The 26,943-nt window shown below is 38.0% G+C and overlaps 1 protein-coding gene across 1 annotated transcript; it reads right to left on the bottom strand.

Annotated features, from left to right (window-relative positions):
• Positions 1 to 387: 387 nt before the first annotated feature.
• Positions 388 to 21,606, bottom strand: rlim (ring finger protein, LIM domain interacting). Its single transcript, XM_062045836.1, has 4 exons — positions 21,448 to 21,606; positions 17,242 to 17,468; positions 5,281 to 5,385; positions 388 to 5,206 (listed from the first exon to the last, which is right to left on the bottom strand). Exons 2-4 carry the CDS (start codon positions 17,408 to 17,410, stop codon positions 3,564 to 3,566), a joined length of 1,917 nt encoding a protein of 638 aa, XP_061901820.1. The 5' UTR covers positions 17,411 to 17,468; positions 21,448 to 21,606; the 3' UTR covers positions 388 to 3,563.
• Between the last annotated feature and the right edge of the window lie 5,337 nt (positions 21,607 to 26,943).

The following is a 26,943-nucleotide window of genomic DNA, read 5'->3' on the forward strand; positions in this document are numbered from 1 at the left end:
GAGCTTGTTTATAGATGTACAATAAAACTCCTCATAGGAAGTTGCCATTTCTTACAACTTTGTGACATGATACAATGCACATTAATAAACATAAATATAAATGTGACAGATTGTAGCCAAAGGCTGATTTCCATCAGCATTTCATTGCAAAGAAACAACCCCAGGGTTCGCACTAATTCAGCGTTATAGTGAGTTGTATTTTTCACAAGTGGGAAGCCAGTCCCTGAAAATAATGCCTACATTAAACCGGTCTGTGTTGCAAAAAAGGTTGGGTACCACTGCTCTAGAGTATAATATAAATAAAATGGCCATGATCCAAAGACAGCAACCAATCATCCCATGGTAAAATCACCTACGTAGTTTTCACAGAATTGATACCTTCAATGCTTAGTAGCATAACAACTTGTTTAATTCAGCGGTTAGTCTCCCTTAACACCCATTCATATTGGGTGGGTCACAGAACAAGGCCAAGCATGGCCCCAAAAAGGAACAGTTTATACAGAAGTTTATATAATTCAACAGTGACAATCTTGCATTCATTTTTGTTGTTGGTCTGCAAAAAGCAAAGTGTAATAACCGTGCCATGGATGAGGGACAAGTAATACGCCACAGGATGAAAATACAATGTCCTCTTCATCCTGTAGACATGTGTTCTTGTTAATTAACAGTGCTGTAAAAAATAAGTCACATAATCTATACACATTTAAAGATGCAATGCCTTCATCTAGGATTTCAGCTATTAGTCAATGGTTTTCATAATAGCTTACGTTTATATAATTGTTCATGTACTTTTGCATGTATTGCACTGTTATGGACAGTCGGTGGTCAAACATCTTGACAATAAAGACAAAAGTGCAATGGTGAGTCATGATTTTTTTCACTAATCATAATTTTCTGTTATTAAGGAGGCATTTTTCCTAATAGTGTAATCTCAATGTTATCCTTTAGCATTTAAACTCAAAACAAATACATTTAATCTATAAGCGCCTTTCGAAAAGCCCAAGGACACTTTACAAGGTACAGGTAAAATAACGTAACAGACAAAAAATGGACAGTGTAGTAGCATTCATGAGTATGTCATCTAAAACATGTGGGTTTTGAGTCTGAATTTGAAGGCGTGAAGAGCGTTAAATATTTTGAATGTCAGGTGGTAAAAAGTTCCAGTTTAGTGGGCAGATGAGACAGCAAAGTCTCATGTGTAGGTCAGACAAGGAAGGAGGGGTGATTATGTAAATAGATTTAAAGGCATAATGGGTTTTGTGGTCAATGAACTGCCTAACAGAGAGCCAATGAAGTTTCTGTTATGAACCGGGCAGTTAAGGAGCTTGTGGAGGGACTTTTGGGGCAGACCAAAGAGTGAGTTGCAGACTGAACTAAGATGGAGGCAGTGTGGACAGTGCCGATTTAATGTTGCAAAAATGGAAGCAGGCAGAGAGGGGAATTGGAATGACAGTTTGCTATCAAAGATGACACCTAGACCCTTAACCAGAGAGGCGGGAAAGACTAAAAGCTGTCAATAGAGTGAAGCTATCAACTTAGGGTTGTGATGATTTTGTACCAATAAGCAGTTGAGTTTTATCACCATTTCATCTTATTTGAGCTAAACCAGAGGTGACTGGGATTACAGAATTTGGCTTGATGGTCATCTAGAGGTGGGAATCTGTGGGCACCTCACGATTTGATTAAAAATCAATTATTGATGCATCTTCAATTTATATATATTAATGGTTTTACATTTTTCGCTTCACTTAATACACATTTATCTCTTGCAACTTTTAAAAACAGTGCATTTGCAATAACAAACAGTTACATTTATTCCAACACTTATTAAATTAATGAAAATGTGTGCAAAACTGTAACATAAGTGCCCAAAAATAAAGGAGCTGGTCAGATCTCTCAGTGAGGTGGCTCACTACAGTCAGACACATTTTAGAACTGTTTGATTAACTTTATTTACAATAAAAACATCAATTGACATTTACTAATCAATTTTATAATCGTCCATGTTTTAATTGTGATGCATCTAAAAATCGATTATTTCCCCCACCTCTAGTGTCATCAGTGTAGCAGTGGAAATAGATGTTGAATTTGCGCAAAATATTGCCAAGTGGGCTGGTGGTGAAAGGAATGAGTTGTGGGAACCAAGACCGAGCCTTGGGCCACACCTATAAACGTGGAGGGGTCGGACTTGGAAGATTTAAGATGTATGAAGTGTGGCTTGGGAGGTAGGACGTCTAAATGTGGAAATTAAGTCGACTAGCAATAAATCAAACGGGAAAAAAGGATTGTTTAAATTTTGTACACAAAAATATAATTATCATTTACGTGTGATGAAAGAAAATATTTTGGCCATGTTACTCTAATAGTAGTAAAAAAAAAGAGCTTTAAGAGGGGTGCAGGGGGTAATTACCATGCCTACAACACTATATCAACCCAACATACTACCAAAAACTGAGACATACCTAGTTCGTAACATCAATGTAATTAGATTTCTTTTAACAGCCAAAGGTATATTTATCCAAAGGTGACTTGCTTTTTCCTGAATAACCTACTTTATAAAACAATTTTATTACACAGCTATATCATGCCATAGTGAACAAATATGGCTGTATACATGTCACATGAAATGGCAAACTGACACTGTACTCAGTTGGCTGTCCCAATTGACGCACACACACTGATACCAGCTGTTTATATGGGTTGCGCTGGTAGACAACATTGCAAAATTCGCCCCCAATTTTTAAAATAAAAAAAATAAAACCGCTGATACAAAGCATGATTCAAAATTATTTATACAAGCTTATTTACAGCTAATACTTTGACCTATTGTAACGCAACTGTACCAATACACACCTTATAGTATATAAGGCTTCATTCAGGAGCCAATAAAAAAAGAATGGTGCAGATTTGAGCTGCCCAAACTGCCTGCAGATGCACAGCTTTTATTATCAGATATTTATCTTTTTATATATTGGCTTTCTTTTACAACTTGACCCAGTGCATAAGTCAGTATGGTCACTAAATGTTGATTCAAACAGCATGCATGGTATGTGTGAATAACTTTGGAAAGTTGTAAACTAGTAATAATAAATGTCTACAAATGTACACAAGTTTGAAGTGGTATGCCATTTTCTAAGCACAATAACTGTCTCAAAAGGTATAACTCAATTCATATTAGTTGTACAATGATCTTTTGCAATGAAAAAAAATGTTTTGGCTGAGAAAAACATTTTAACAGCAACCAAGGGCCTTTTTTGAATATGCACGTATACATTAAGAACTTGAAAATAAAGATTACCAGAGGAGATGGCCTTGTGCAGGGAATATTCTCCACTGATAAGAAAATGTACACATGATAACCAATGTTCATAATTTGATATATCATGAAACCACAGCAACCCTAACCTCCGCCAGTCGCACAGCATGGACCAGCCCAAATCAATAGTCACAATAAAACCAAACAGTATGAAAGGAATACATTTCAACAGATATCCTTCTACTTTACATGGTTAATGAACATGGGTTATTATATAATTAAAGTGGGAACAATAAGGCATGTTTAATTACACAACACTCTCTCTATTGGTAGACACCAGGACAGCCCTGCGACAGATGGGACAAGTGGAGTTTTCTGATAGCCAACGATCAATGCAGTGCACATGATACTCATGGGAGCAGGGAAGCTTACGGAGCTTGTTTCCTTCTGCATACTCTGTTATACAGACACTGCAAGTTTTCAAGGCATCATTCTCGCCGAAGTTGCGCATGGCGAGGTTGTCAATCTGTTCTTTGGTCAGCCCTTGGGGCTGGTCCTCATCTTCATCATTCAATAGGAAAAAGTGAGCCAGTCGTAGGAGGGGCAAAGAGCTGGGCTCCTCGAGGCTAAGAGGCGGACTGGGTCGAGCCCTGACACCAGAGGCCGGCTGACCAGTGACAAGGCCCTCATCCGCATCTGTCTCAACAGTCCTGGCTCTGACACCAGCAGCTACAGGTGGTTCATCAACAGTAGGAGCTGGAGCAGGAGAAGTGGTACCCTCTGGGTTATTGGGGGTTTCAGATACATCTGCAGACGCATTTGCTCCACGGTTCGAATCGGTAGAATCTGAGTCTGAATCCATGAGGTAGCCAAGCTCACCAAAGCCTGTCATGATCTGTCTAATCATAGACTGGAGAGCCATTGAAGTCGCCTCTCCCAAACCTGCATCCGAAATTCTGCGGATAGGGATACGAATTGTACTGACATACGTCCGCACGCCAGCACGCTCCGAGCGTGAGAAAGTCCTACGAAATCCACCACGCTCGCTTTCATAAAGAAACGTGTTGTTTGAGTTGTGTGAACGTGAACGGGTACGACTGGCAATGCTGTCTCTTTGGCGATATTCGCCTGGACGAACGCGACGTACCTGAAGATCAAGCATGATAGTCGGAGGCCGCCGTCCAGCTGCGCCACCTTCTACTCCGGTTTCTACTTCAGGAGACGTGACGTTTGGGGTCTCAGGGCTTGGCTCCGTTTCAACACTGGGCTGCTGAGTGTCAATCTCAGGTGCACTTTGTCTAGAAAGAACATGTTGTCGAGTCCGAGAACTACCCTCAACATGAGGCGCAGGTGGAACGCTGGTGTCTGTGCTGGGGCCTTGAGACATTTGGGCAAAACGAGGATTTGGGAGCTCCTCCAACTGATCTAAACGGAGAGGGGAGCGGCTCCTGGCTGTACGAGCCCGGGTTCTGCATGGCTCAGAACTACGGCTACGGGCCCTCCTGTGCCCTCTACGTGGAGAAGAGGAAAGGGTGGGTGGAACTTGCACAACAACTGGTGAGCTGGGAGCTTCTCCAAGTGTCTCTTCTGAAACAACCTCTTCCCGTTCAGGCTCTGGTTCTACTATGACAGCCATCTCCTCAACAACTGGTTCTTCTACCACCCCCGTCTCCATGAGAACTTGCGGTTCAGTATTTTCCTCCGCTGCTTGAGACGGAGCAGTTTGCTGCTCTCCTTCTGCAGCTGCCTGTTGCTCTGCTAGGTTGCGGTTAACGCTGATTTCCAGGCTAAAGCGAAAGTCTCCACTGTTTGGGTTGGTCTGACTAACTGCCCGCCATGACTGGTTTCCACGATGACCAGTTCTAGTTGTGTTTCCTGTGCGCCTCACTGTATTTAGCCATTCAAGGAGACTATCTCCATTAGCTGGATCCTCTGAGGTTTCGGGTTGCTCTAAAAATGATTAAAAAAATAATTTGTATTGTTAACAATTTGATTTAAATTGGGTAAAACAAAAATAAACTTACCTCCTGGTTCTTCTCCATTTTCAGTCCTGGGGGTGTTATTCTGCTGCTCTGGACCATTTTTAATATGATGAAGTCTACTAAACAGTTCATCCTCTGTTGCTTCTCCTGAAATAATATTGAACAAAACAAAAGTATATTATAAAAGAGAAACTTTTGCTTTTGTTGGAACTTGTAATTGTATTTTCTTCTATTTGTTTTGTTTAGTTCCCCAAATCCACAAAACAGCTCCTCAAACACTAAGTGCATATTTTTGCACCAAAATTTAACCTAAAGGAAAATAAAATACATTTGAACACAAACTTGAAATTGTGGACAACAAAATCTATGCATTCATCTATGTAAAAATATTGCTACGCATGTGACAAAGGTTTAAAGTCAATACCGTACGGATGTCAAAAAAATCGATTCTCGAATTAATCACGATTCTTAATCGATTAAAAAAAAAATCTGTCCTGTCCAGCCACTCAAGCAAATCACATTGTTGATGTAGATGCCTCTATCTGCTGTACAGATTTACTTTAGAAAAGTAGTGTGGAATACTTTTGTTGCCTTGTTTGTATTTGACTTTAATAAATGTTTGAGAATAATTTTATTAATCAAAATCAGTTTTATTTTAAATAATATATTAATTCATCAGAGCTGTTTATCTATTTAATGGATGAATGTAGTTCATCATAGAACTGGCACCCAATGTTATTTAAGTATTGATTCTGAATCAAGAATCGTTTTGAATCGAGAATCGAATCTGGAACGGATAGTTACTCCTACAAATCGGATGATGGCCAAAAAAATCACAGCCCGAAAATACAGTAGATTTCAAATAATAATTGCCCATAGAGCTGTTTGGTTTTCCTGAAACACAGCAACAGGAAAATGCTTAAAAAAAACCTTCAGACTTACCAGGGCATGCCACTGCCCAGTCAATGCCCTCGCAGGATGATCCACTAAAGGATGCTCCAAATTTACAATCCCCTTTCCACTGTCCTGGGACAGAAACGGATTGGGTATGTTCAGTAAAGCGCTGTAGAATTTTTTTAGCATAGTGACAAATCCAAGCTTGCTGCGCTTTTTACACGGCATAATATCTTCCGATACAGGCACAAGCAGTGAGATTTTTAACAGATGACTTACCTCGTGCTCACATAAACTGTTGTAAACTAGTTCTTGTCGGTTTAATATCAAAGGATTGATATAATCTTGTAATCTCCTTTTATTTTAGTACATGCTTTAGGCACAATGACAATATCAAATTCATCTTAATTGTGAAGGGACAAAAGCCACATTTCTTGTTCCAAATTAGGGCTCCACAAAAAAAGTCCAAAATTGCAATCTTAAATCACACCAACATATTTGTAAATGACAACTATTTTTGATACTTAAGAATCTGCAGCACAAACCAACACTGCCATTTTAGTCAGGGAGTCCCTGTGCCCAACAGGCATCAGCCTCTAGGGTGAGTTGACTCCACTACCATGGTTGTACTCACTGATGGCCGTGGGAATAGCAATAACATTAACTTTTTTTTTTTTTTTTTTTTTTAAACTTGCCTTTATTATGTGCAGGGAAGTACTGTCATGTAAGCCAAAGTGCTGTGCTTTTGACTTGATAAAAACAAAAAAAACTGAACCCTGTCAACTACACTTTCGGGACCTCTGATGAAGAGCGACAGAAAGTTTCTTTAGAGCAGAACAAGACAATGGGAGTCAAATAATAAATATCAGCTTAGTTTAAGAAATACATAAGCACATGGCTTTAAACATGGTACTTATATGCATGCGTGCATGTGTGGAAATAAATTATCCCAGACAATCTAAATAATATGCAAGAAAAAAACAATTTTTTGTGCAAAATCGTGCAGCTCTATTCCCAATACTCTTTAAGGCTTTACAAACATCCACGTTATCAAAGTAGAGATAGACCAATTGCCAGCGCCGATATTAAGATTTTGACATCATATATAAACAATCATCCATCCATCCATCTCTCCATTTTCTACTGCTTGTCTTTTTCGGGGTTGTGGGGGGTGCTGGAGCCTATCTCAGCTGCATTCGGGCGGAAGGCGGGGTACACCCTGGACAAGTCGCCACCTCATCGCAGGGCCAACACAGATAGACAACATTTACACACTAGGGCCAATTTAGTGTTGCCGATCAACCTATCCCCAGGTGCATGTTTTTTGGAGGTGAGAGGAAGCCGGCGGGAACCCACACAGTCACGGGGAGAACATGCAAACTCCACACAGAAAGGTCCTGAACTCAGGACCTTCGTGTTGTGAGGCACATGCACTAACCCCTGTTCCACCGTGCTGCCAATATAAACAATCATAACAATATATATAATAATAATAATAATGGATTAGATTTATTATAGCGCTCTATCAACTCGAAAAGCGCTCAGAGAAGTGAGAACCCATTATTCATTCACACTTAGGTATAATATATCAAATAGCTAAATAAAGTATCGACAAACCAAGTTGCACTTCAATAATGAACATGTAGGCAGAGGTTGAGTTGTACATTACTTAACTGACAATCAAGTTAGGACCTTCTTTAAAAAAAAAAAGTGTAAAGTAACAATATAAACACCATAGTATAAACAGATGTATTAACAGGTGCGAAGTGAGTTTAGACTGTAGATTGGTTGTATTTCAAGTGGGCGTTGTTGTAGTCGTGCACATTTGGGAAACTGGCTCCTCTGTGTTGATAAGGCGCATCTCGTCCCAAAGGTTTAAACAGAAATATTCCAACATTGGTGCGGCGGCATTTGGTTTAGTGATAATTTTACCCATTTTAGCCTCCGACATGCTAACTAGTTGCACTTTGTAATGCGAACGGGCCAGCAGCCCAGCGTCACTGCAAAGAGTCAAAGACACTTAAGACAAGATAAGTCACCCCTTTTTTTTTATTCCGTTATGGTACAAAAAGGTGAATGCTATTGAAGCATGCACATGCCGATTTATTGATGCTGGAAAACTTACCCATGTTAATTTTTATGTACCGTCGGTTAATTGACTCATCGAATATCGGCCCAAGCGTAGTTATCCGCCGTTTTATCAGTATCGGCTTTTTTTGCGACAACATAACTACAGTAAATTCCGGACTATAAGCCCTTCCTCTTTCCTACGCTTTGAACCCTGTGATTTTTCTCCACTGATGGAAATAGCTTTCATTAAGCACACGCCAAGACACCTAAATGGTGTGTTATTGTTTGTGCTATGGCGCCATCTTTTGGACGAATTCAGTCATTGCAAGTGCAGCTGGGTGAATGCCTTCAAGTAATTCCTGCCGTTTAAAGCTTGGAACCGGAAGTAGACACGCCGTTCTGTCTTCTACTCGTATGGATTCTTCATTAATCACTCCATGCAAAATCTGTAAGTTTTACAGTATACCTAAAACAATTCTTATGTACTAACCTGTCCCATGTGTGCTGTATGTAGGAATGTTTTCATGCATATTTGTCCGTGCTATCGTAATGTAATGAAGCTAGCATGATTAGCATTTGCTAAAATGCTAACACATTTACGATTGTCTGTGTCAGTATTACCTTACAATGGCATTCTGTTTATATTGTTTCAGTTTCACAAATTCCTCAGTAAATTCAAAGACGTCATCGTGGAGTTATTGAGTCAGTTTAGAGAGCAAGCTTCCGCAGCTAGTGGGTCCATGACGATGACTTCGGTTTTGTTTGATCAGCCGTTTTACTGCCTTTTTACAGACAGCGTTTTGAAACAATTAAGGTATGTAGTAAATGAACATTTATAAAATATTTCTGTGTAAATAACTAATTTCACAGCATTTATATATGCGGTTTATAGTCCTGTGCGGCTAATATTTGGGGGGAAAAAAAGTTTTTAAAATTTTGCGGTTGCTTCTTATGGATATATAGATAGATACTTTATTAATCCATCCATTTCCTTGCGTTTGTCCCTTTCTGGGTCCCCCACGGGGTAAATTCGGGTTTTCAGCACAATTACATTGAAGATTAGACAAACATTGTACAGGGAGACAGAAGAGGAACGCTGACATGGCTGCAAATTATGGCGCTCCTTAAAAGGTGGAAAAAAGGTGAACGCTTGGGGGGATGAGTTTTAAAAAAAAGGAAATCTCGGACTGGACTGGGGCTACGGTGGCAGATTGCTGCTATCTAAAGCGCTGCTCAGCCGTCCATTGCCTCTAAGGGGTTCAAGCGGTGGCAAACACATGGCATGGGGGTGGGGGTCTGCGTGCATATGCCCATTGTCCAAAAAGTATGCCGGAAAAAGAGCTTTTTTTTTTTTTGTAAATCGTCTGCAACAAAAAAAAACTTAAATTTATCGATAAAATTGATATTTAGTAAGTACTCTTGGGCGATTAAAAAAAAAAAAAAAAGCAGGCAGAAGCTCACATCTTCATACTTTCTCAAACATCCAGGAACAAATGTCAGCCAGCTTGAAAAATGTCTCAACTATAAGTAACTTTGTCTTAATTTACATTTTTGCAATATTTTAGGGGCCGTACTTTTCAAGCTTCTTAGAATTACTCCTAAGAAGTCTGCTAAGAGTTGACTTAAGAGTAAATAAATTATTCGCTGAAAGCTGCACTTAAAAGTTAGTTATCAAGCGTCTTACTCACACTTTCAGCGAAGTGTAGGACTGAATCTTAAGTGTCACACAGAGCTGAATTACGACATTACTATGTGCCGTAAACGGAATTTTAGGTGACGTCATTTCTGTGTCCATAGAAATGACCAATCACGGAAGGGAATCCGTTGTCTAAGAATAAAGAAATATCTTGGAAATATTTAAGTGGACAATGGGAGTGTATATTTTGACAATAAACTACAAAATAATACAAAACAAACTAGTCCCCGCCGGCACTCACGCTACCGCTCCCTCTCTTCTATCGCCCACACACTCACTGACGTCACTCACCTCACGGCCACACACATACGCTACTGTCATAACATTTTCTTCCCAATTCATTAATTAGGCAACTAATTTGAAACTGGTGTGGGTGGCTCTATATATACTAGCCCACTGCAGCCACATGCAGAAATCAACAAGGAATCGAAAAGTATTAAATCTGTGACAAAAATAATATCCGGTCTGTCTAAACGATACCGTTTGATCAGCTGCTCGTCATCAAAAAAAAACAAAAACATTGTTCCGTTCCCTGAACGTTCGCGCACGTCTCTCTCGCCTCAGTGCCATCCCCTGCTGGCAACTCCTAACCACTTAAGACACCTCTGAAGGTCTCTTAAATATCGTGGAGAGTAGGAGTGATTCTTAGACTTAAGAACGTTGATAAAAAGCTTTTATTCTTAAGTTTGAGAGTAGGACTACATTTCGCAAATTCTCAGGACTTAAGTGTAAAACGGCACTCTAAGAAGCTTGATAAGTACGGCCCCAGGGTTTCTCACGAGGAATTCTTACACTGTATTAAGTCCATTCATTTCTATAAAATTTTGATTAAGCGGATGGTGCGTTCCGATGTAGAGAACTTTCGTTCCAGTCCAGGCCATGAAATCATAATTTTTTTATTTAAAAAATCCTATAATATAATACATTTTACCAGGAGATTTTCTATATTTTGAAAGGCAAAAGTTAATGCTTCTCTGCCGGGCAGCATTAGACACACGTAATAAAAGGTGTTTATAATGATGTGGTTTGGTGCTAAATTATCCACAACGTTAGCGTCAAATAAAACATTATGTTGCTACTGATCGGACGTTTTCTAAATTAAAAAACAATAAATTAAACAACTTAAAGCCCTGTCCAGCTATTTACTGATGTATACTATGGTTGTTTAGCTAACTTTTACTGCAAATGAATATCGGCTCCTAGTTGGGGCTGCAACTAACAATTATTTTGATAGGCTATTAGTCAACGATTAGTCAACTAATCGGATAATAAAGCATACACATATTTAATGGCTCTAATTTTCCATAGATTTCTAAATGCAGGGTTTACCCTAACTAGCCAAAATACCTGTGGTGGTGGGACGTGGTCAATATGACATCATCAGGTGATTTGCTGTGATGCATATATTCTTTAAAAAGGTAAAACAATGTGAATACACATTTAAAACAAATCTGTTATTATTAAGTATAGTATTAACATACATATTTTGCTACATATCGTTTTGTTCTATTTTTAAATTGTTGCCGAATATTGTACAATGTAGTTTGTTGAGATTTCTTTTTTTTTTGGAGAGATTTCTCCAACCCTTTTCGTCGCTCTTACTTGAATAACGACTGGCAACAAATGTAGCATGTATTGTTGGTGTTATTGGAGACTGTGCTCTTGTTTAGAGACGCTTTACGTCCGTCCCTCCATGTCCAGCTGCAGAGAGCTTGACGTCTTTGCGCTGCCTTTCTCTCATTAAAAGCCATCAGTGTCCTCTTAATTTGTGAAGATTGCTTTCCGCGGGTATATCTCGAATATATTTAAGTACTTCCACAGCGCGGACACGCTGCCTCGGCGCCAGACAACCCCATGCGTATAGCTTACGCCATCGCAACATCCGATTTAGGGAGCACGATTCCGGTAATCAAAAGTGGGCTTGAACAGACAATTTACCCAACAAATGACAGTAACTTAAAGGTACTTCAAATATATAGTTATCATTTATTACTGGTTTATATACCAATAATTAGAAGTGCACATTTATGGCCAAAATAATAATCCTCATCATTTTTAACAATATAAAAATAATGATTATTCATTATTTTCGGTAAAACAATGATTCCCCAAAGGTCAGCAATTTACTTGCAGTAATGGGGTCCCCGATGGTGGGAAGTGGTGGTGAGGGTGTCAACGGTACTTTGTCATGTAATTTGTAATGAAATATTAAAATATAAATGGCAAACTAAACATTAGCCATATATTTAAAGGCAAATCTTTGTGTCTTTATTTATCTTTTTCCCAGTGCATATGGCTTTCACTCCATCTATTAATTTGTTTAGGTTTTTTCAAGCCATAAAAAAACCAACGATCCAACGTTTGTAGTGTGAATCAAGTATAAAACGACAAAAATACAGTGCGTGTTAGTGTAATGATTGCGCCACGTACATTTCTGCATCTCTTGGATTGGTATGTATTTGCAGATGGAGGGGCAATCCAATGGAAAGCACACCTCTCTGGTGGCTTGCCGTTAGTCCTGTTAGTGAGACTCCATGAAGACAAGTAGAACAGCATTTGGTGCAGACAACCACGACTGTCACGGTTTCTGCATGTATCAGCAAGTGAAATGCAATGTTTTTAATGCCACATAAAATACATTTCATGCCCATGTCCTACTGCAGATAGGTTATGCAGTCAAAAGCTTACAATTGTAAGCATTTGACAATAGTAATCTTGAATAGTTTAAAGGTTTACATTAACCGTTACTCTCTAGAGAAGTGGTTCTTAACATTGGTTCGATCGAACCCTAGGGGTTCGGTGAGTCGGCCTCAGGGGTTCGGCGGAGCCTTCGCCACGGAGGTAAAGACACATCGGACTTATGGTGTAAATAAAAACTTCTCCCTATCGGCGTATTATGGATACCCCCAAACAATGTTCCCTCTAATTTTTCTATCTGATTTGCAGGTTTTTTGATTGATTGATTGAAGCTTTTACTGGTAGATTGCAAAGGAAGTGAATACATTATATGAAACAGTACAGTTTATACAGTACAGTACATATTCCGTACAATTGACCACTAAATGGTAACACCCGAATAAGTTTTTCAACTTGTTTAAGTCGGGGTCCACGTTAATCAATTCTTGGTAATGTGTGTAATTTGTTGTGAGTTCATGCACTGTGTTGGTTTTGTTCTTTGAACAAGGTGATGTTCATGCACGGTTCATTTTGTGCACCAGTAAAAAAAACGTATGACTTTTTCTTGAATTTGAAAAAACCGAAACATTTTATTTTTCACTAAAGAAGGGTTCGGTGAATGCGCATATGAAACTGGTGGGGTTCGGTACCTCCAACAAGGTTAAGAACCACTGCTCTAGAGAATTAAACTTGGCTCATAAGACTGTTTAGAGGTGGGAATCTTTGGGCAGCTCAAGATTCGATTACGATTCAAGAGCTACGATTCGATTAAAAATGTGTTATTGATTCATCTCTAATTTATTAAAATCGTTTATTTCCGCCACCTCTCTGAGTTTTTATTTCGATTTGTATATATTTAACACAGCAGAAGATGCATTGTTGGTCACGCCAAAGAAATTTGACAACATTAACTCCTGCCTGTTTTTAATTGCCAACACGTGATTAGTTAATAGCATGTGTGATTGCACTGCATTGATGCCCATTGAGCAAGGAACGCCTCCCTGGGTTGACCATCGACAGGTTTGAACCAATGTTCATTAGGTTAGGAAAACTTCTTAGATCCCAAAATACATTATAAAGTTACTTTCTATAAAAGACAAAACATTCATGCTTCTTTTATTATTTATTTGTGGTAGTTTTAAATTTCTTAAAGGCCTACTGAAATGAATTTTTATTTATTTAAACGGGGATAGCAGATCTATTCTATGTGTCATACTTGATCATTTCGTGATATTGCCATATTTTTGCTGAAAGGATTTAGTAGAGAACAACGAGGATAAAGATCGCAAAAAAAAAGCCTTGCCCCTACCGGAAGTAGCGTGACGTAGTCAGTTGAACATTTCCGCAAAGTTCCCTATTGTTTACAGTGATGGCGGCCAGAAGTGAGAGCGATTCGGACCGAGAAAGCGACGATTTCCCCATTAATTTGAGCGAGGATAAAAGATTTGTCGATGAGGAAAGTGCAAGTGAAGGACTAGTGGGGAGTGGAAGCGATTCAGATAGGGAAGATGCTGTGAGAGGCGGGTGGGACCTGATATTCAGCTGGGAATGACTACAACAGTAAATAAACACAAGACATATATATACTCTATTAGCCACAACACAACCAGGCGTATATTTAATATGCCACAAATTATTCCCGCATAACAAACACCTAGGTGTTTGTTATGCTAGCTCCTAGCTCCATCCATATAACCCGCCAATACAATTCAAACACCTGCACAACACACACAATCACTCAGCCCAAAGGACCGTTCACCTAACCCAAGGTTCATAAAGCTTATATATTTACCCAAAGTTACGTACGTTACACGCACGTACGGGCAAGCGATCAAATGTTTGGAAGCGCGCGGGTGGGACCTGATATTCAGCTGGGAATGACTACAACAGTAAATAAACACAAGACATATATATACACTATTAGCCACAACACAACCAGGCTTATATTTAATATGCCACAAATTAATTCCGCATAACAAACACCTAGGTGTTTATTATGCTAGCTCCCGTCCATATGACCCGCCAATACAATTCAAACACCTGCACAACACACACAATCACTCAGCCCAAAGGACCGTTCACCTAACCCAAGGTTCATAAAGCTTATATATTTACCCAAAGTTACGTACGTGACACACACGTACGGGCAAGCGATCAAATGTTTGGAAGCGCAGCTGCGTACTCACGGTACCGCATCTGCGTCTGTGTATCCAAATCAAAGTAATCCTGGTAAGAGTCTGTGTTGTCCCAGTTCTCTACAGGCGTCTGTGTATCGAAGTCAAAGTCCTCCTGGTAAGAGTCTCTGTTGTCCGAGTTCTTCGATCTTGACTGCATCTTTCGGGAATGTAAACAATGAAACACCGGCTGTGTTGTGTTGCTGACTTCCCTCGCAAAATACTCCGCTTCGCACCGACAACTTTCTTCTTTGCTTGCTCAGCTTCTTTCTCCATAATGCAATGAACAAATTGCAACAGATTCACCAACACAGATGTCCAGAATACTGTGGAATTATGAGATGAAAACAGAGCTATATTGTATTGGCTTCAATGGGGTACCGATACTTCTGTTTCACTGGCTACGTCACGCGCATACGTCATCATCCAAAGGCGTTTTAACCCGGAAATATAGCGGGAAATTTAAAATTGCACTTTATAAGTTAACCAGGCCGTACTGGCATGTGTTGCAATGTTAAGATTTCATCATTGTTAAGATTTCATCATTGATATATAAACTATCAGACTGCGGGGTCGGTAGTAGTGGGTTTCAGTAGGCCTTTAAATTACTGTTTGAAAATTTGAGAAATTATTTCTACATACATATCTAGAAAAAATATATTGAGACATATTTACTCTACTCTATCGTTTGACTTTTGTGTGTCATATTGTTGTTGAAATGAAGTTAGGGGGGAACAAAAAGAGCTGCGACCAGGGTTTACGCAGCTTAACTCTGTCTTCTCCTACGGTTTTGAAGCAATGTGCACATTAAAAGTGACCGTTGTATTAAAATTATTAGTTCCACCTCCACCATTAAAGTGAGTGTTGCTACCACTGCTACACACAGGACATTGTCCATGCAGCCATTCATTTTCTACCGCTTGTCCCTCACGTGGAAGAAAATTGCATGTACCACATTTTTTGTACCACAAGGAAACACCGGATTATAAGGCGTATTAAAAAGGGTCATATTATGATTTTTTTCTACATTTAAAAGTCTTCCTAATGGCGTTCATAACATGTAATAGTGATTCTTTGGTCAAAATGTTGCATAAATTATGTTATACACATCATCTTCAAGACGCTTTCTGACAGTCTTTTCAGGATGCGTCATTTTGTGGGCAGGTTTATTTACGTGCCTCCACCTTGACAGCTTCTTCTCCCTATCATCTTTTTAGCGATTCCATAGTGAGTCTAATGTCTGATTAGTTAGAACTGTAAGTTACTTTGTATTAGAAATGGCAACAGCGGAGAATGAATGCCCCACAAAAAGGGAGCTTATCGACGCCAGCGTGGGTTACAATGGCGGACGTGCGCAAATTTTCTAAACTTATGCAAATCCCAAATACACAGAAAAAGGTACAAAAAAGGGAAGAAAAGTTGGTTTTGCATAAGTCAAAAAAAAGGGCAGATACTATGTCTCCTAATAGGGGCCATTTTGGGTTTCTTATACACACACACCATAACACCCGAATGTTATAAGACAAGTTATAAGGCGCAATGTTGTTTTTTTTATGAAATAATTTTAAGTGTGCTTTGTAGTACCTCTGTATCCAGTTTGAAAAACAAAGACGAAAAAAACACACAGACAAAGTAATTTATCGATGACGGCAAAGTTTTAAAGTTCATTTTCATTTATCGTTCCTGGACTACAATTGTATGAATAGTTTTAATGCTTCTGGACATCTAATTCGATGTTTTTTTAGTGCCATTTAAGGCCATAATTTTCACAAGATCAATTGAATGACAATTCTTTTCAATGAGCGGCGGAAACCCTGTAATAACAGCGGTGCAGTCCTTAAGGCTGCAGCAGCCTGGAAAAAAGTTTGTAAACGACAGTGTGGTAATGGAGCTCTGTGCCTTTACACAATGGACTCTGGCGAGGGTCTTCAAGAAGAGCCGCTGTTGCTCTTCTGGCATGACCCTTGTAAAAATGCTTGATTTTATATGCAGAGGCACCTACTTTTTAAAATGTTAATCTCGTCAACAATCACCTTCATTTAAGACAAAATCGTGATCATGATTACAATTTGCTTAAGTGTGCAGCCCTATGTAACACATTTAGACCATATTTATTGATGCATGCTTTCACTGTACCTTTGATTTACCAAGGATACGAGCCACATGTGTGTAGACTGGGTAGATGCATGCATTTATTAAATGCATCGTCAAGATATTCTAATAATTAAATTAGCTTTTGAAAGAGACCTGATTCTAATTACAGTATCCGATACAAAGGGTATTTTCTTTTATACGCTGCAATGACACATGCAAATTGGTCAGCTTTGAGAAAGAAAGAAAACTGTGAAAACTGTCACTAAATCCAGCCTCGTAAATAACGCTGCATATTTTTGGTACATATAAAGAAGAGTTAACTAAATATGATGGAAACAACAATCCATATCTATATAATTAACATGTATTTGTTCTGTATACGATAAAAACAACTATTACCTGGAGTTCCTAAAAGATTGTTGTCTCTCATGAGACGATAGTCCTCATCGCTTAGATTGTTGACAAACTGGTAGAAGGCTTCCTCTCTGTCCAGACGATCCAGTTGCCGCCTGCGCTGTGACTCGGGCTGGTCACTGCCGCTCTGCTCTGAACTGTCAGACCCTTCCATTGGCTCAGAAGGGAAAGAGGTTGAAGGCTATTATCCAGTCTCCAGCAAGATCTAGATGCTGCACAACAAAGGATACTACATGAATAAAAGTGGTTTACTGCAAGAAGTAATTGACTAAAAAACAAATGTTAGACCATACTATTCCAAAACAATGAGACATTCCAAAAGTTTCATAAAATAACTACATGTTAAAGGGCCAGACTTTAAAAGTATATGGTGGAATATAATTATGAAAAGGATTATAAACTTTTTCGAAGATGACCGTGTTTTTATGTAGCGGTAACTACTTTATTTTCCCAAATTATAATAGTGTTGGTTGAAACTCAGTGCGACCCGATCATGAATAAATCCTCAACCACAAGCCCAGAATTTGCATTTTAATTCACAACAAAAATTTAAGCGCAGACAACAATGCTAGCCCCAGTTTCCAATCAGATAGCCCAGTGTTTTCCAACCTTTTTTGAGCCAAGGCACATTTTTTTCATTGAAAAAATCCGGAGGCACACCACCAGCAGAAATCATTAAGAAATGAAACTCAGTAGACAATAAAAAGTTGTCGCCGCAATTGTTGTATATGAATTTAAACCATAACCAACTATGCATCACTATAGCTCTTGTCTCAAATTAGGTGTACTGTCACATCACGCCGTGACTTACTTTGAGTTTTTTTGTTGTGCTCCTGTCCATAGTGTTTCATTCTTGTCTTGCGTTCCTATTTTGGTGGCTTTTCCTATTTTTTTGGTATTTTCCTGTTGCAGTTTCATGTCTACCTATGAGCGCTATTCCCCGCACCTGCTTTGTTTTAGCAATCAAGAATATTGAAGTTGTTGCTATCTTTTTTTTTGTGGACATTGTTGATTGTCATGTCATGCATGGATGCACTTTGTGGACGCCGTCTCTGCTCCACACGCTGTAAGTCTTTGCTGTCGTCCAGCATTCTGTTTTTGTTTACTTTGTTGCCAGTTCCCTTTTAGTTTCGTTCTGCATAGCCATCCCTAAGCTTTAATGCCTTTTCTTAGGGGCACTCACCTTTTGTTTATTTTTGGTTTCAGCATTAGATACCTTTGTTCCTGCACACTGCCTCCCGCTGTCGTCTGCATATTGTGATCACGACAAACCATCGTCGTCTCACACGACGTGTTCCCAACATCTACAAAGCTAGTATATATATATATATATATAGATATAGATATACATAAATATATATATTAGGGCTGCAACAACTAATCGATTAAATCGATTAAAATCGATTATTAAAATAGTTGCCGATTAATTTAGTCATCGATTCGTTGGATCTATGCTATGCGCAGAGTTTTTTATTTATTTTTTATTTACAAACAGCTGAGAAACAATAATTAAAATAAATATGGTGCCAGTATGTTGTTTTTTTCCAATAAAATACTGGATAGGATAGAAATGTAGTTTGTCTCCTTTATCCGATTATTAATCGATTAATCGAAGTAATAATCGACAGATTAATCGATTATCAAATTAATCGTTAGTTGCAGCCCTAATACATACATACATACATACATACATACATACATACATACATACATACATACATACATACATACATACATACATACATACATACATACATATATATATATATATATATATATATATATATATACACACACAAAGCTATGGAATTGTCTTTACAATGAGATAAAAATTTTTAGAAATATATTCCAATTGAGAAAAATATATAAAGACAGAACAATAAGATCATATGGACAGCCGTAATTGTCTACATTTTGCTTTATATTCATTAGTTTACTGATTTTTTGTCATCCCGTGAGGTGTATATTACTTTTTTTGTTCGGTTTGAACTTTATGAAGTTTTGCACTTGTTTTTTGTGTGTGTTTTCATTATATTTGAATGTATTTGTTTGGTTTGTATGCTTGTGAATCTGGGCTATCCATTAGGTAAGACTGCTTATTATGTTGAAGGGGGCAGGAAATAAGATTTTTTTCATCCTGTTCCTTCTCAAGCATAGGTGTAAATATGTGTTTAGTTGCTAAATATTAATTGTCTATTGATCAAAAATGCACATCAATGAAGGAGATTAATATAAAAATTGAATGAATGAATGAATTAGCTACCAGCTTCCACCCACTGATATTGAGTACTCTGCAGAGTTCTAGACAGCACCGACACTCAACAACGGCACATTATTTGCGGATTATAATTACTGGTTTGCAAAAAATATTTTTAACCCAAATAGGTGAAACTACATAATCTCCCACGGCACACCAGACTGTATCTCACGGCACACTAGTGTGCTCCGGCACAGTGGTTGAAAAACACTGAGTTAGCCGATACAAATACACACTGCACTGCAAAAACTGAAATCTAAGTAAGATTAAGTATCTCAAATAAGGGTGATATTTGCTTATTTTCCGTCTGACAAGATAATTCTTCTCACTAAGCAGATTTTATGTTAAAGTGTTTTACTTGTTTTAAGGGTTTTGGTCCTAAATGATCTCAGTAAGATATTACAGCTTGTGCTGAGATTTTATGACCTATATTGAGTAAAACATGCTTGAAACTATAGAATAATATCAAGTGTTGCAAAGCTGTGTCACCAACATTCACAAGTATAAAACTGCTTGTTCAAAGTAATAATTTCTTATTTCAAGCATGAAAAAAAAAAACCTGACTTTGACACAATTGTGTCTCATAATTAAACTGACAGTTAATATTTAAACATTTAACATGTGACATTTCAAAACAATTTTGAACAGAAATAGTTCATGCACATTCAAGATACATTCTTCAAAATTACAATTAAAAAAAATTGGCCGGGGGCCGGGCTGTAAATAAATAAATAAATAAATATATATATATACATTCCATCCATTTTTTGCTCACTAATTGACTGAAAGAGCTTGGCGCGATGATGTCATGTTATCGATGGGAAAATGCATTTTTAGACAATATGATTTGCCTGAGTGTTGCCTTTTTGCCTTTCCATTAAATAAAATAAACTAGGTTTTAGTGTAAGTTTGCTGGTTTCAAGAAATGTAATGCCGAGCGCATATCATTATGTCAAGAAAATGGCACTAGAATTTACTTAATTTAAGAATATATTTCAACATACTGAGAAAAAAGGTCTCATATTTGTTTTTGCTATCAAGAAAAATGCACTTGTTATTAGTGAGAACATACTTATGTTAAGTTATTTTGGGGTTCATTGAGGTTAGCTAATTTTACTTGTTTTGGAAAGTCTTGACAAGCCAAATGTTCTTGTTCTATTGGCAGATAAATTTGCTTAGTTCAAGTAAAATACCCCTCATTTTTGTATTTTTGTCCTTGTTTTTGAACACTGACTTTTTGCAGTGTGGACGATTCTCATTAAAATGTCATAGTGTTTTCCAGTTAAATTCCCAAGTAATAATTTGTAATATGAAAAATAGATTGCATAAAAAAACTAAACAAAAAGAGCGTGAGGTGATGGAGATAAAAACAAAATGGCATCAGATAGCATCGCTCACATTAGACAGCTATCTGTACATACGCATTGGCCACGGTTGCAATCCTCGCCAACACATGGCACAAGCTATCCAAACACTGTGGGTTGGAACTGCGTGACTTACATTTGCGGTTAATGAAGTTGTTAGGAGACATTTATTGTGTCCGCTTAAGCGCCACCGCGGCCGAGTCAAAAAGGCTAACCAGCCAAGCTAAGTGGCTTTGGGGCTAACTAGCACCTAGCCACATTAGCTTCCAAACAGGCCTTCTGACACTTAACGCTACGCTGGCGAGTAAATAGACGAAAACGTTTAAAATCCTTCAATCTACTGTGACCCATAACCAGGACACGCCAACGGGAGTCGTGTAACTACTGAACGCCATATTTTGTTACACAATTACATAAATTGTGGTGTCATCGACAGCTAGCTAACTGAGCACAAGACAGTTAGCCATGACGTCTCAGCCAGTCCCCCAACAAACGGGATCAATGTAGTTCGCTTAAAATAACTCCAGCGGGAAACGTGATCTATTTCTCGGAGAGCCACTATTACATTACCTGTTCGACGATGGGAGTAAATATAGGCGCGCACGGCCAAGTTGTTCGTGCTGTAACCTTTAAAAAACGCTCGGCTGTTCGGCTAAGTGTAGTTTCAGGAATCCATTTTGTTTCTTTGAGGAACGCTACAACTATCTTCCGGAAATGCAATCATAATCAGCTGCCCCTGATTTTTGTCTCGCAGGTGGACAGGAGTGACGTCAGCGAGGCTGCGCGAGTCGTACGCCGACGTTTGGCCTATCAGGGCAAGGCCATGCCTGCAAGTCGAGATTCAGGGCATACCTTTTGAGAATATATAATGTTATGTGTTGTTTGTTTTGACCCGAGTCACAGTTCAGCTACAGCGTCACGATGTGGTTATAAACGCAAGTAGGGTTTCCATGAATCGACCAACATTTCATTACAAAATCATCATACATGTAAAATTGAGCGGTGAAAATCCGTTGATATTACCCCATTATTACATATTATATATTATATGTCATTATTATCCAGCAGATGTCAATACAGTCAGCTGAAGTGGGTGCTGTCAGGCAGCCTAAAATTCTAATGTTTTATTTTAATTTTCATTTAGTCTTACCATTCCTGGTTTGGACGAGTAGTGGCGCTGTTTAGGTGTTCCAAACTACAACACATGGCAACAACCATAAAGCATCAGGAGTGTGCTCTGTGCTTAGATCAGTGGTTCTTAACCTTGTTGGCGGTACCGAACCCCACCAGTTTCATATGCGCATTCACCGAACCCTTCTTTAGTGAAAAATAAAATATTGTTTTTTTTTCAAATTCAAGACAAAGTTATATGTTTTTTGTAACACTTTAGTATGGGGAACATATTCTAAGTAACAAATACTTAATTTAGAGTTATTTGGTTATAGGGTTAGGGCCAGGGTTAGATGGTTAGGGTTATAATAAGGCCATGCCGAATAAGGCATTAATAAGTACTTAATAATGACTAGTTAAGAGCTAATATGTTACTAATTTGCATGTTAATAAGCAACTAATTAATGGTGAATATGTTCCCCATACTAAAGTGTTACCATGTTTTTTTTACGGGTGCACAAAATGAACCGTGCATGAACATCACCTTGTTCAAACAACAAAACCAACACAGTGCATAAACTCACAACAAATTACACACCTGCAAATCAGTGTGACTTCTGCTGTTGTCGTATCCGTAATACGCCGATAGGGAGAAGTTTTTATTTACACGATGAGTCGGGTGTGTCTTGACTTCCGCCGAACCCCTGAGCCCGACTCACCGAACCCTTAGGGCTCGATCGAACCCAGGTTAAGAACCACTGGCTTAGATATACATATATAGCAAGTAATTTAATTGCTGTAGCATAAATAATTCACAATACTGTTTACCCGCAATCACCAGTGAATAGTGAGTAATTCACGGTGTTATCTTATTCAAAACATACCATTACACATTTAGTATTTCCTGAAGACTATTGTATTCTATTGTGCTAGCCCGGGGCTCAGCAACCTGCGGCTCTTTAGCGCCGCCCTAGTGGCTCCCTGGACCTCTTTCAGAGATGTGTGAAAATGGAAAAAGATGAAGAAAACATTTTTATTTTTGGTTTAATATATTTTCTGTAGGAGAACAAACATGACACAAACCTTCCTAATTGTTAGAAATCCCACTGTTTATATAAAACATGCTTCACTAACGAGAGTATTTGGCAAGCACTGTTTTGTCCGACGAAATTCAGCGATCCTTGAACTCATCGTAGTTTGTTGACATGTACAACTTTCTCCGATGCTGCCACAGACAGACGTGTTTTCTGCCACTCCTTTTTTGTCTCATTCTGTCCACCAAACGTTGTATGCTGTGCGTGAATGCACAAAGGTGAGCTTTGTTGATATTATTGACATGTTGGAGTGTTAATCAGGCATATTTGGTCAGTGCATGACAGCAAGCTAATCGATGCTAACATGCTATTTAGGCTAGCTGTATGTACATATTGCATCAATATGCCTCGTTTGTCGGTACATTTAAGCTAATTTAATTTCCTTTACTTATGTCCTCTGTGTATTTAATTTATATGTGCATGTCTCATGACACATTATCTGTATGTAATATTGGCTGCATTTCTCATAGTTGTTTGTGTGCCATGTTGTTCCAGACCACAGCATACGTTACCCAGATTGCAGAGTTATCTCATCCTTTAGGAAGCCTCCATTTTACTAATGATTTCCAATGTTGCAAAAATGTGTAGAATAAAAATTAAAATACAACATTTCTGTCAACAAAGATTTGCGTCAGCCTTTGATAGCAGGCTAATATAGCTAATATAGACACTTACGTCATGTGTTGCCTTCATTATAACACAGTAGCTCAGTTACAATGATGGAAAGTGTAAGGATGGAAAGGACAATGCAGGTATAAATAGACAAATATAGCTATAAAAAAATGTAAAATATATATATATATAATAATATGTGTACAGAATAATTTATATACAGATATATTATATTATGTCTATAACATATATACAATATAAACTAGAGATGTCCGATAATATTGTATATGCGTTAAAATGTAATATCGGAAATTATCGGTATCGTTTTTTTATTATCGGTATCGTTTTTTTTTTTTTTTTTTTTTTTTTAATTAAATCAACATAGAAAACACAAGGTACACTTACAATTAGTGCACCAACCCAAAAAAAACTCCCTCCCTCATTTACACTCATTCACATAAAAGGGTTGTTTCTTTCTGTTATTAATATTCTGGTTCCTACATTATATATCAATATATATCAATACAGTCTGCAAGGGATACAGTCCGTAAGCACACATGATTGTGCGTGCTGCTGGTCCACTAATAGTACTAACCTTCAACAGTTAATTTTACTCATTTTCATTCATTACTAGTTTCTATGTAGCTGTTTTTATATTGTTGTACTTTCTTTTTTATTCAAGAAAATGTTTTTAATTTATTTATCTTATTTTACTAATTTTTTAAAAAAGTACCTTATCTTCACCATACCTGGTTGTCCAAATTAGGCATAATAATGTGTTAATTCCACGACGGCATATATCGGTTGATATCGGTATCGGTTGATATCGGTTTCGGTAATTAAAGAGTTGGACAATATCGGAATATCGGATATCGGCAAAAAGTCATTATCGGACAGCCCTAATACAAACCAATGACCATGTACATAATTACAGTATATACAGTATATATGACAGCAGCAGCATAAAATAAAATAAATTAAATATTTGTATATATGTTAGATTTTTTTATAGCTATATTAGTCTAGTTATACCTGCATTGTCCTTTCCATCCTTACACTTTCCATCATTGTAACTGAGCTACTGTGTTGAACAATTTCCCTTGTGGATCATTAAAGTTTGTCTAAGTCTATACAAGGCTTCTAAAGTCATTTTGATAGTAGGCTAATATAGCTAATATAGACACTTACATCATGTGTTGCCTTCATTATAACACTTATATAAGGCTTTTAATTTTTTGCGGCTCTAGACAGATTTTTTTTTTTGTATTTTTGGTCCAATACGTAATAATTGTTTTGCATTCATTATTGATGAGGTGTTATTTGGTGTTACAAACTTGAATTTGTATCAATGTTACTAGTTTATACCTCTTATTGTAAAATGTTGTTCTTTTCACCTTTTCATCTATAATTGAGTATTCCGTTTGTTCTGACAAGTAAACATGGGAATTGACGAACAGAATGCAATGTTACTGAACCTCCATAAGGAAATGTGTCATTGTTTTAGTTTGTTGACTGAAAAAATGTACGTGTATACAATGCAGTCTTTGTAAAATAAGATAATGTTAAGCTAAAGTCCTATACAGTTGACAAAACAAATAACATACTATTGAAGGTGTACACCTGATCTATTGCATTAAACATTGTATTCTATAATTGGCTCGCTTGATACGGGTGACTACAGGACAAAAACAATGTTAATACCACCTGACAATTTTGGAGGCATACATCACAGGATGTGTTTATGGTCTCAGACAGTAGTTCCAGCTCCAATTAAGCATGCCAGAATGAGTTGCAGTGTGGACCACAGCAGCCCAGCTCAGAGTTATGGATGAGCAATCACTCTAGCTATGCCTGACCTGGAGTGCTAATTAGTTCTGACATTAAAATAACATGATCCAAAGCTGGACCCGCAGAAATTAAAATACCTTTTGCAGAATAATGTTATAGTATTAAAAATAGAAAAGGGACTTATTGGGATGGATGGTGTAATATTTGCAGCTACCGTGCATATCCTCCTGGGAACCAGCATCCTTTGCAGTGGAAGTTTGTGTTTTGCATTATCCTACAGGGCTATTTATTTACTAATTTTGTGACACCGACAAAATAAATAGATCAAAAATATCCAACGCAAAGGATGCTGGTTTTTAGGACGGTACACGTTACATAGTGAAGTGAATTCATTAACTCATATTATGTTTTGCATATGGTGAATGTTTATATTCATCTTGGAGAAAGCGAACCATCATTTTAAGTAGATAGTAGTATTTCAGTTTGAGCACATAACTAAATAGGGTCCCTTAGTGTGTGGAATAGATTAGTTCTCGTGGAAGAAAAGGCAATACAATTGGACCTTGGTATGCAAAGGTGATGGTCCGATCCGTGAGAAGGATAGGGCTGGATAGCATACTTGCCAACCCTCCCTTTTTTAGCGGGAGAATCCCGGTATTCAGCGCCTCTCCCGACAACCTCCCGGCAGAGATTTTCTCCCGACAAACTCCCGGTATTCAGCCGGAGCTGGAGGCCACGCCCCCTCCAGCTCAATGCGGACCTGAGACTGAGTGGGGACAGCCTGTTCTCACGTCCGCTTTCCCACAATATAAACAGCTTGCCTAACGAATTCAAACGAATGGAAACAAGAATTTCAGTTCATCCAGGACAGTTCGAAGGGGAAGGTGTATGTTGCTTGTAAATATGTAGAACAGACTTCTCCATTGAACACGGTGGCCGAAATGATATACTCATCATGAACGGAGAAGTTAAACAGGACAATACTGCCACCTAATGGATAGCCACCGGGAAAACACTGAAATTCAAGTATTTCTTTTATGTAAATAAAATAAATAAATATATATATACACTACCGTTCAAAAGTTTGGGGTCACATTGAAATGTCCTTATTTTTGAAGGAAAAGCACTGCACTTTTCAATGAAGATAACTTTAAACTAGTCTTAACTTTAAAGAAATACACTCTATACATCGCTAATGTGGTAAATGACTATTCTAGCTGCAAAAGTCTGGTTTTTGGTGCAATATCTACATAGGTATATAGAGGCCCATTTCCAGCAACTATCACTCCAGTGTTCTAATGGTACAATGTGTTTGCTCATTGGCTCAGAAGGCTAATTGATGATTAGAAAACCCTTGTGCAATCATCTTCACACATCTGAAAACAGTTTAGCTCGTTACAGAAGCTACAAAACTGACCTTCCTTTGAGCAGATTGAGTTTCTGGAGCATCACATTTGTGGGG

The sequence above is a fragment of the Entelurus aequoreus genome, linkage group LG04 (genome assembly GCF_033978785.1).
Source record: "Entelurus aequoreus isolate RoL-2023_Sb linkage group LG04, RoL_Eaeq_v1.1, whole genome shotgun sequence".
Lineage (NCBI taxonomy): Eukaryota > Metazoa > Chordata > Actinopteri > Syngnathiformes > Syngnathidae > Entelurus > Entelurus aequoreus.

Bases quoted from the DNA above. Each gene is read 5' to 3' on its own strand.
- rlim (XM_062045836.1), bottom strand. From the start codon at position 17,410: ATGGAAGGGTCTGACAGTTCAGAGCAGAGCGGCAGTGACCAGCCCGAG. The intron at 5,386-17,241 runs GTAATAGTTGTT...ATATTATTTCAG, and splicing joins CAATCTTTTAGGAACTCCAG to GAGAAGCAACAGAGGATGAA. The intron at 5,207-5,280 runs GTAAGTTTATTT...AATCATTTTTAG, and splicing joins AAATGGAGAAGAACCAGGAG to AGCAACCCGAAACCTCAGAG.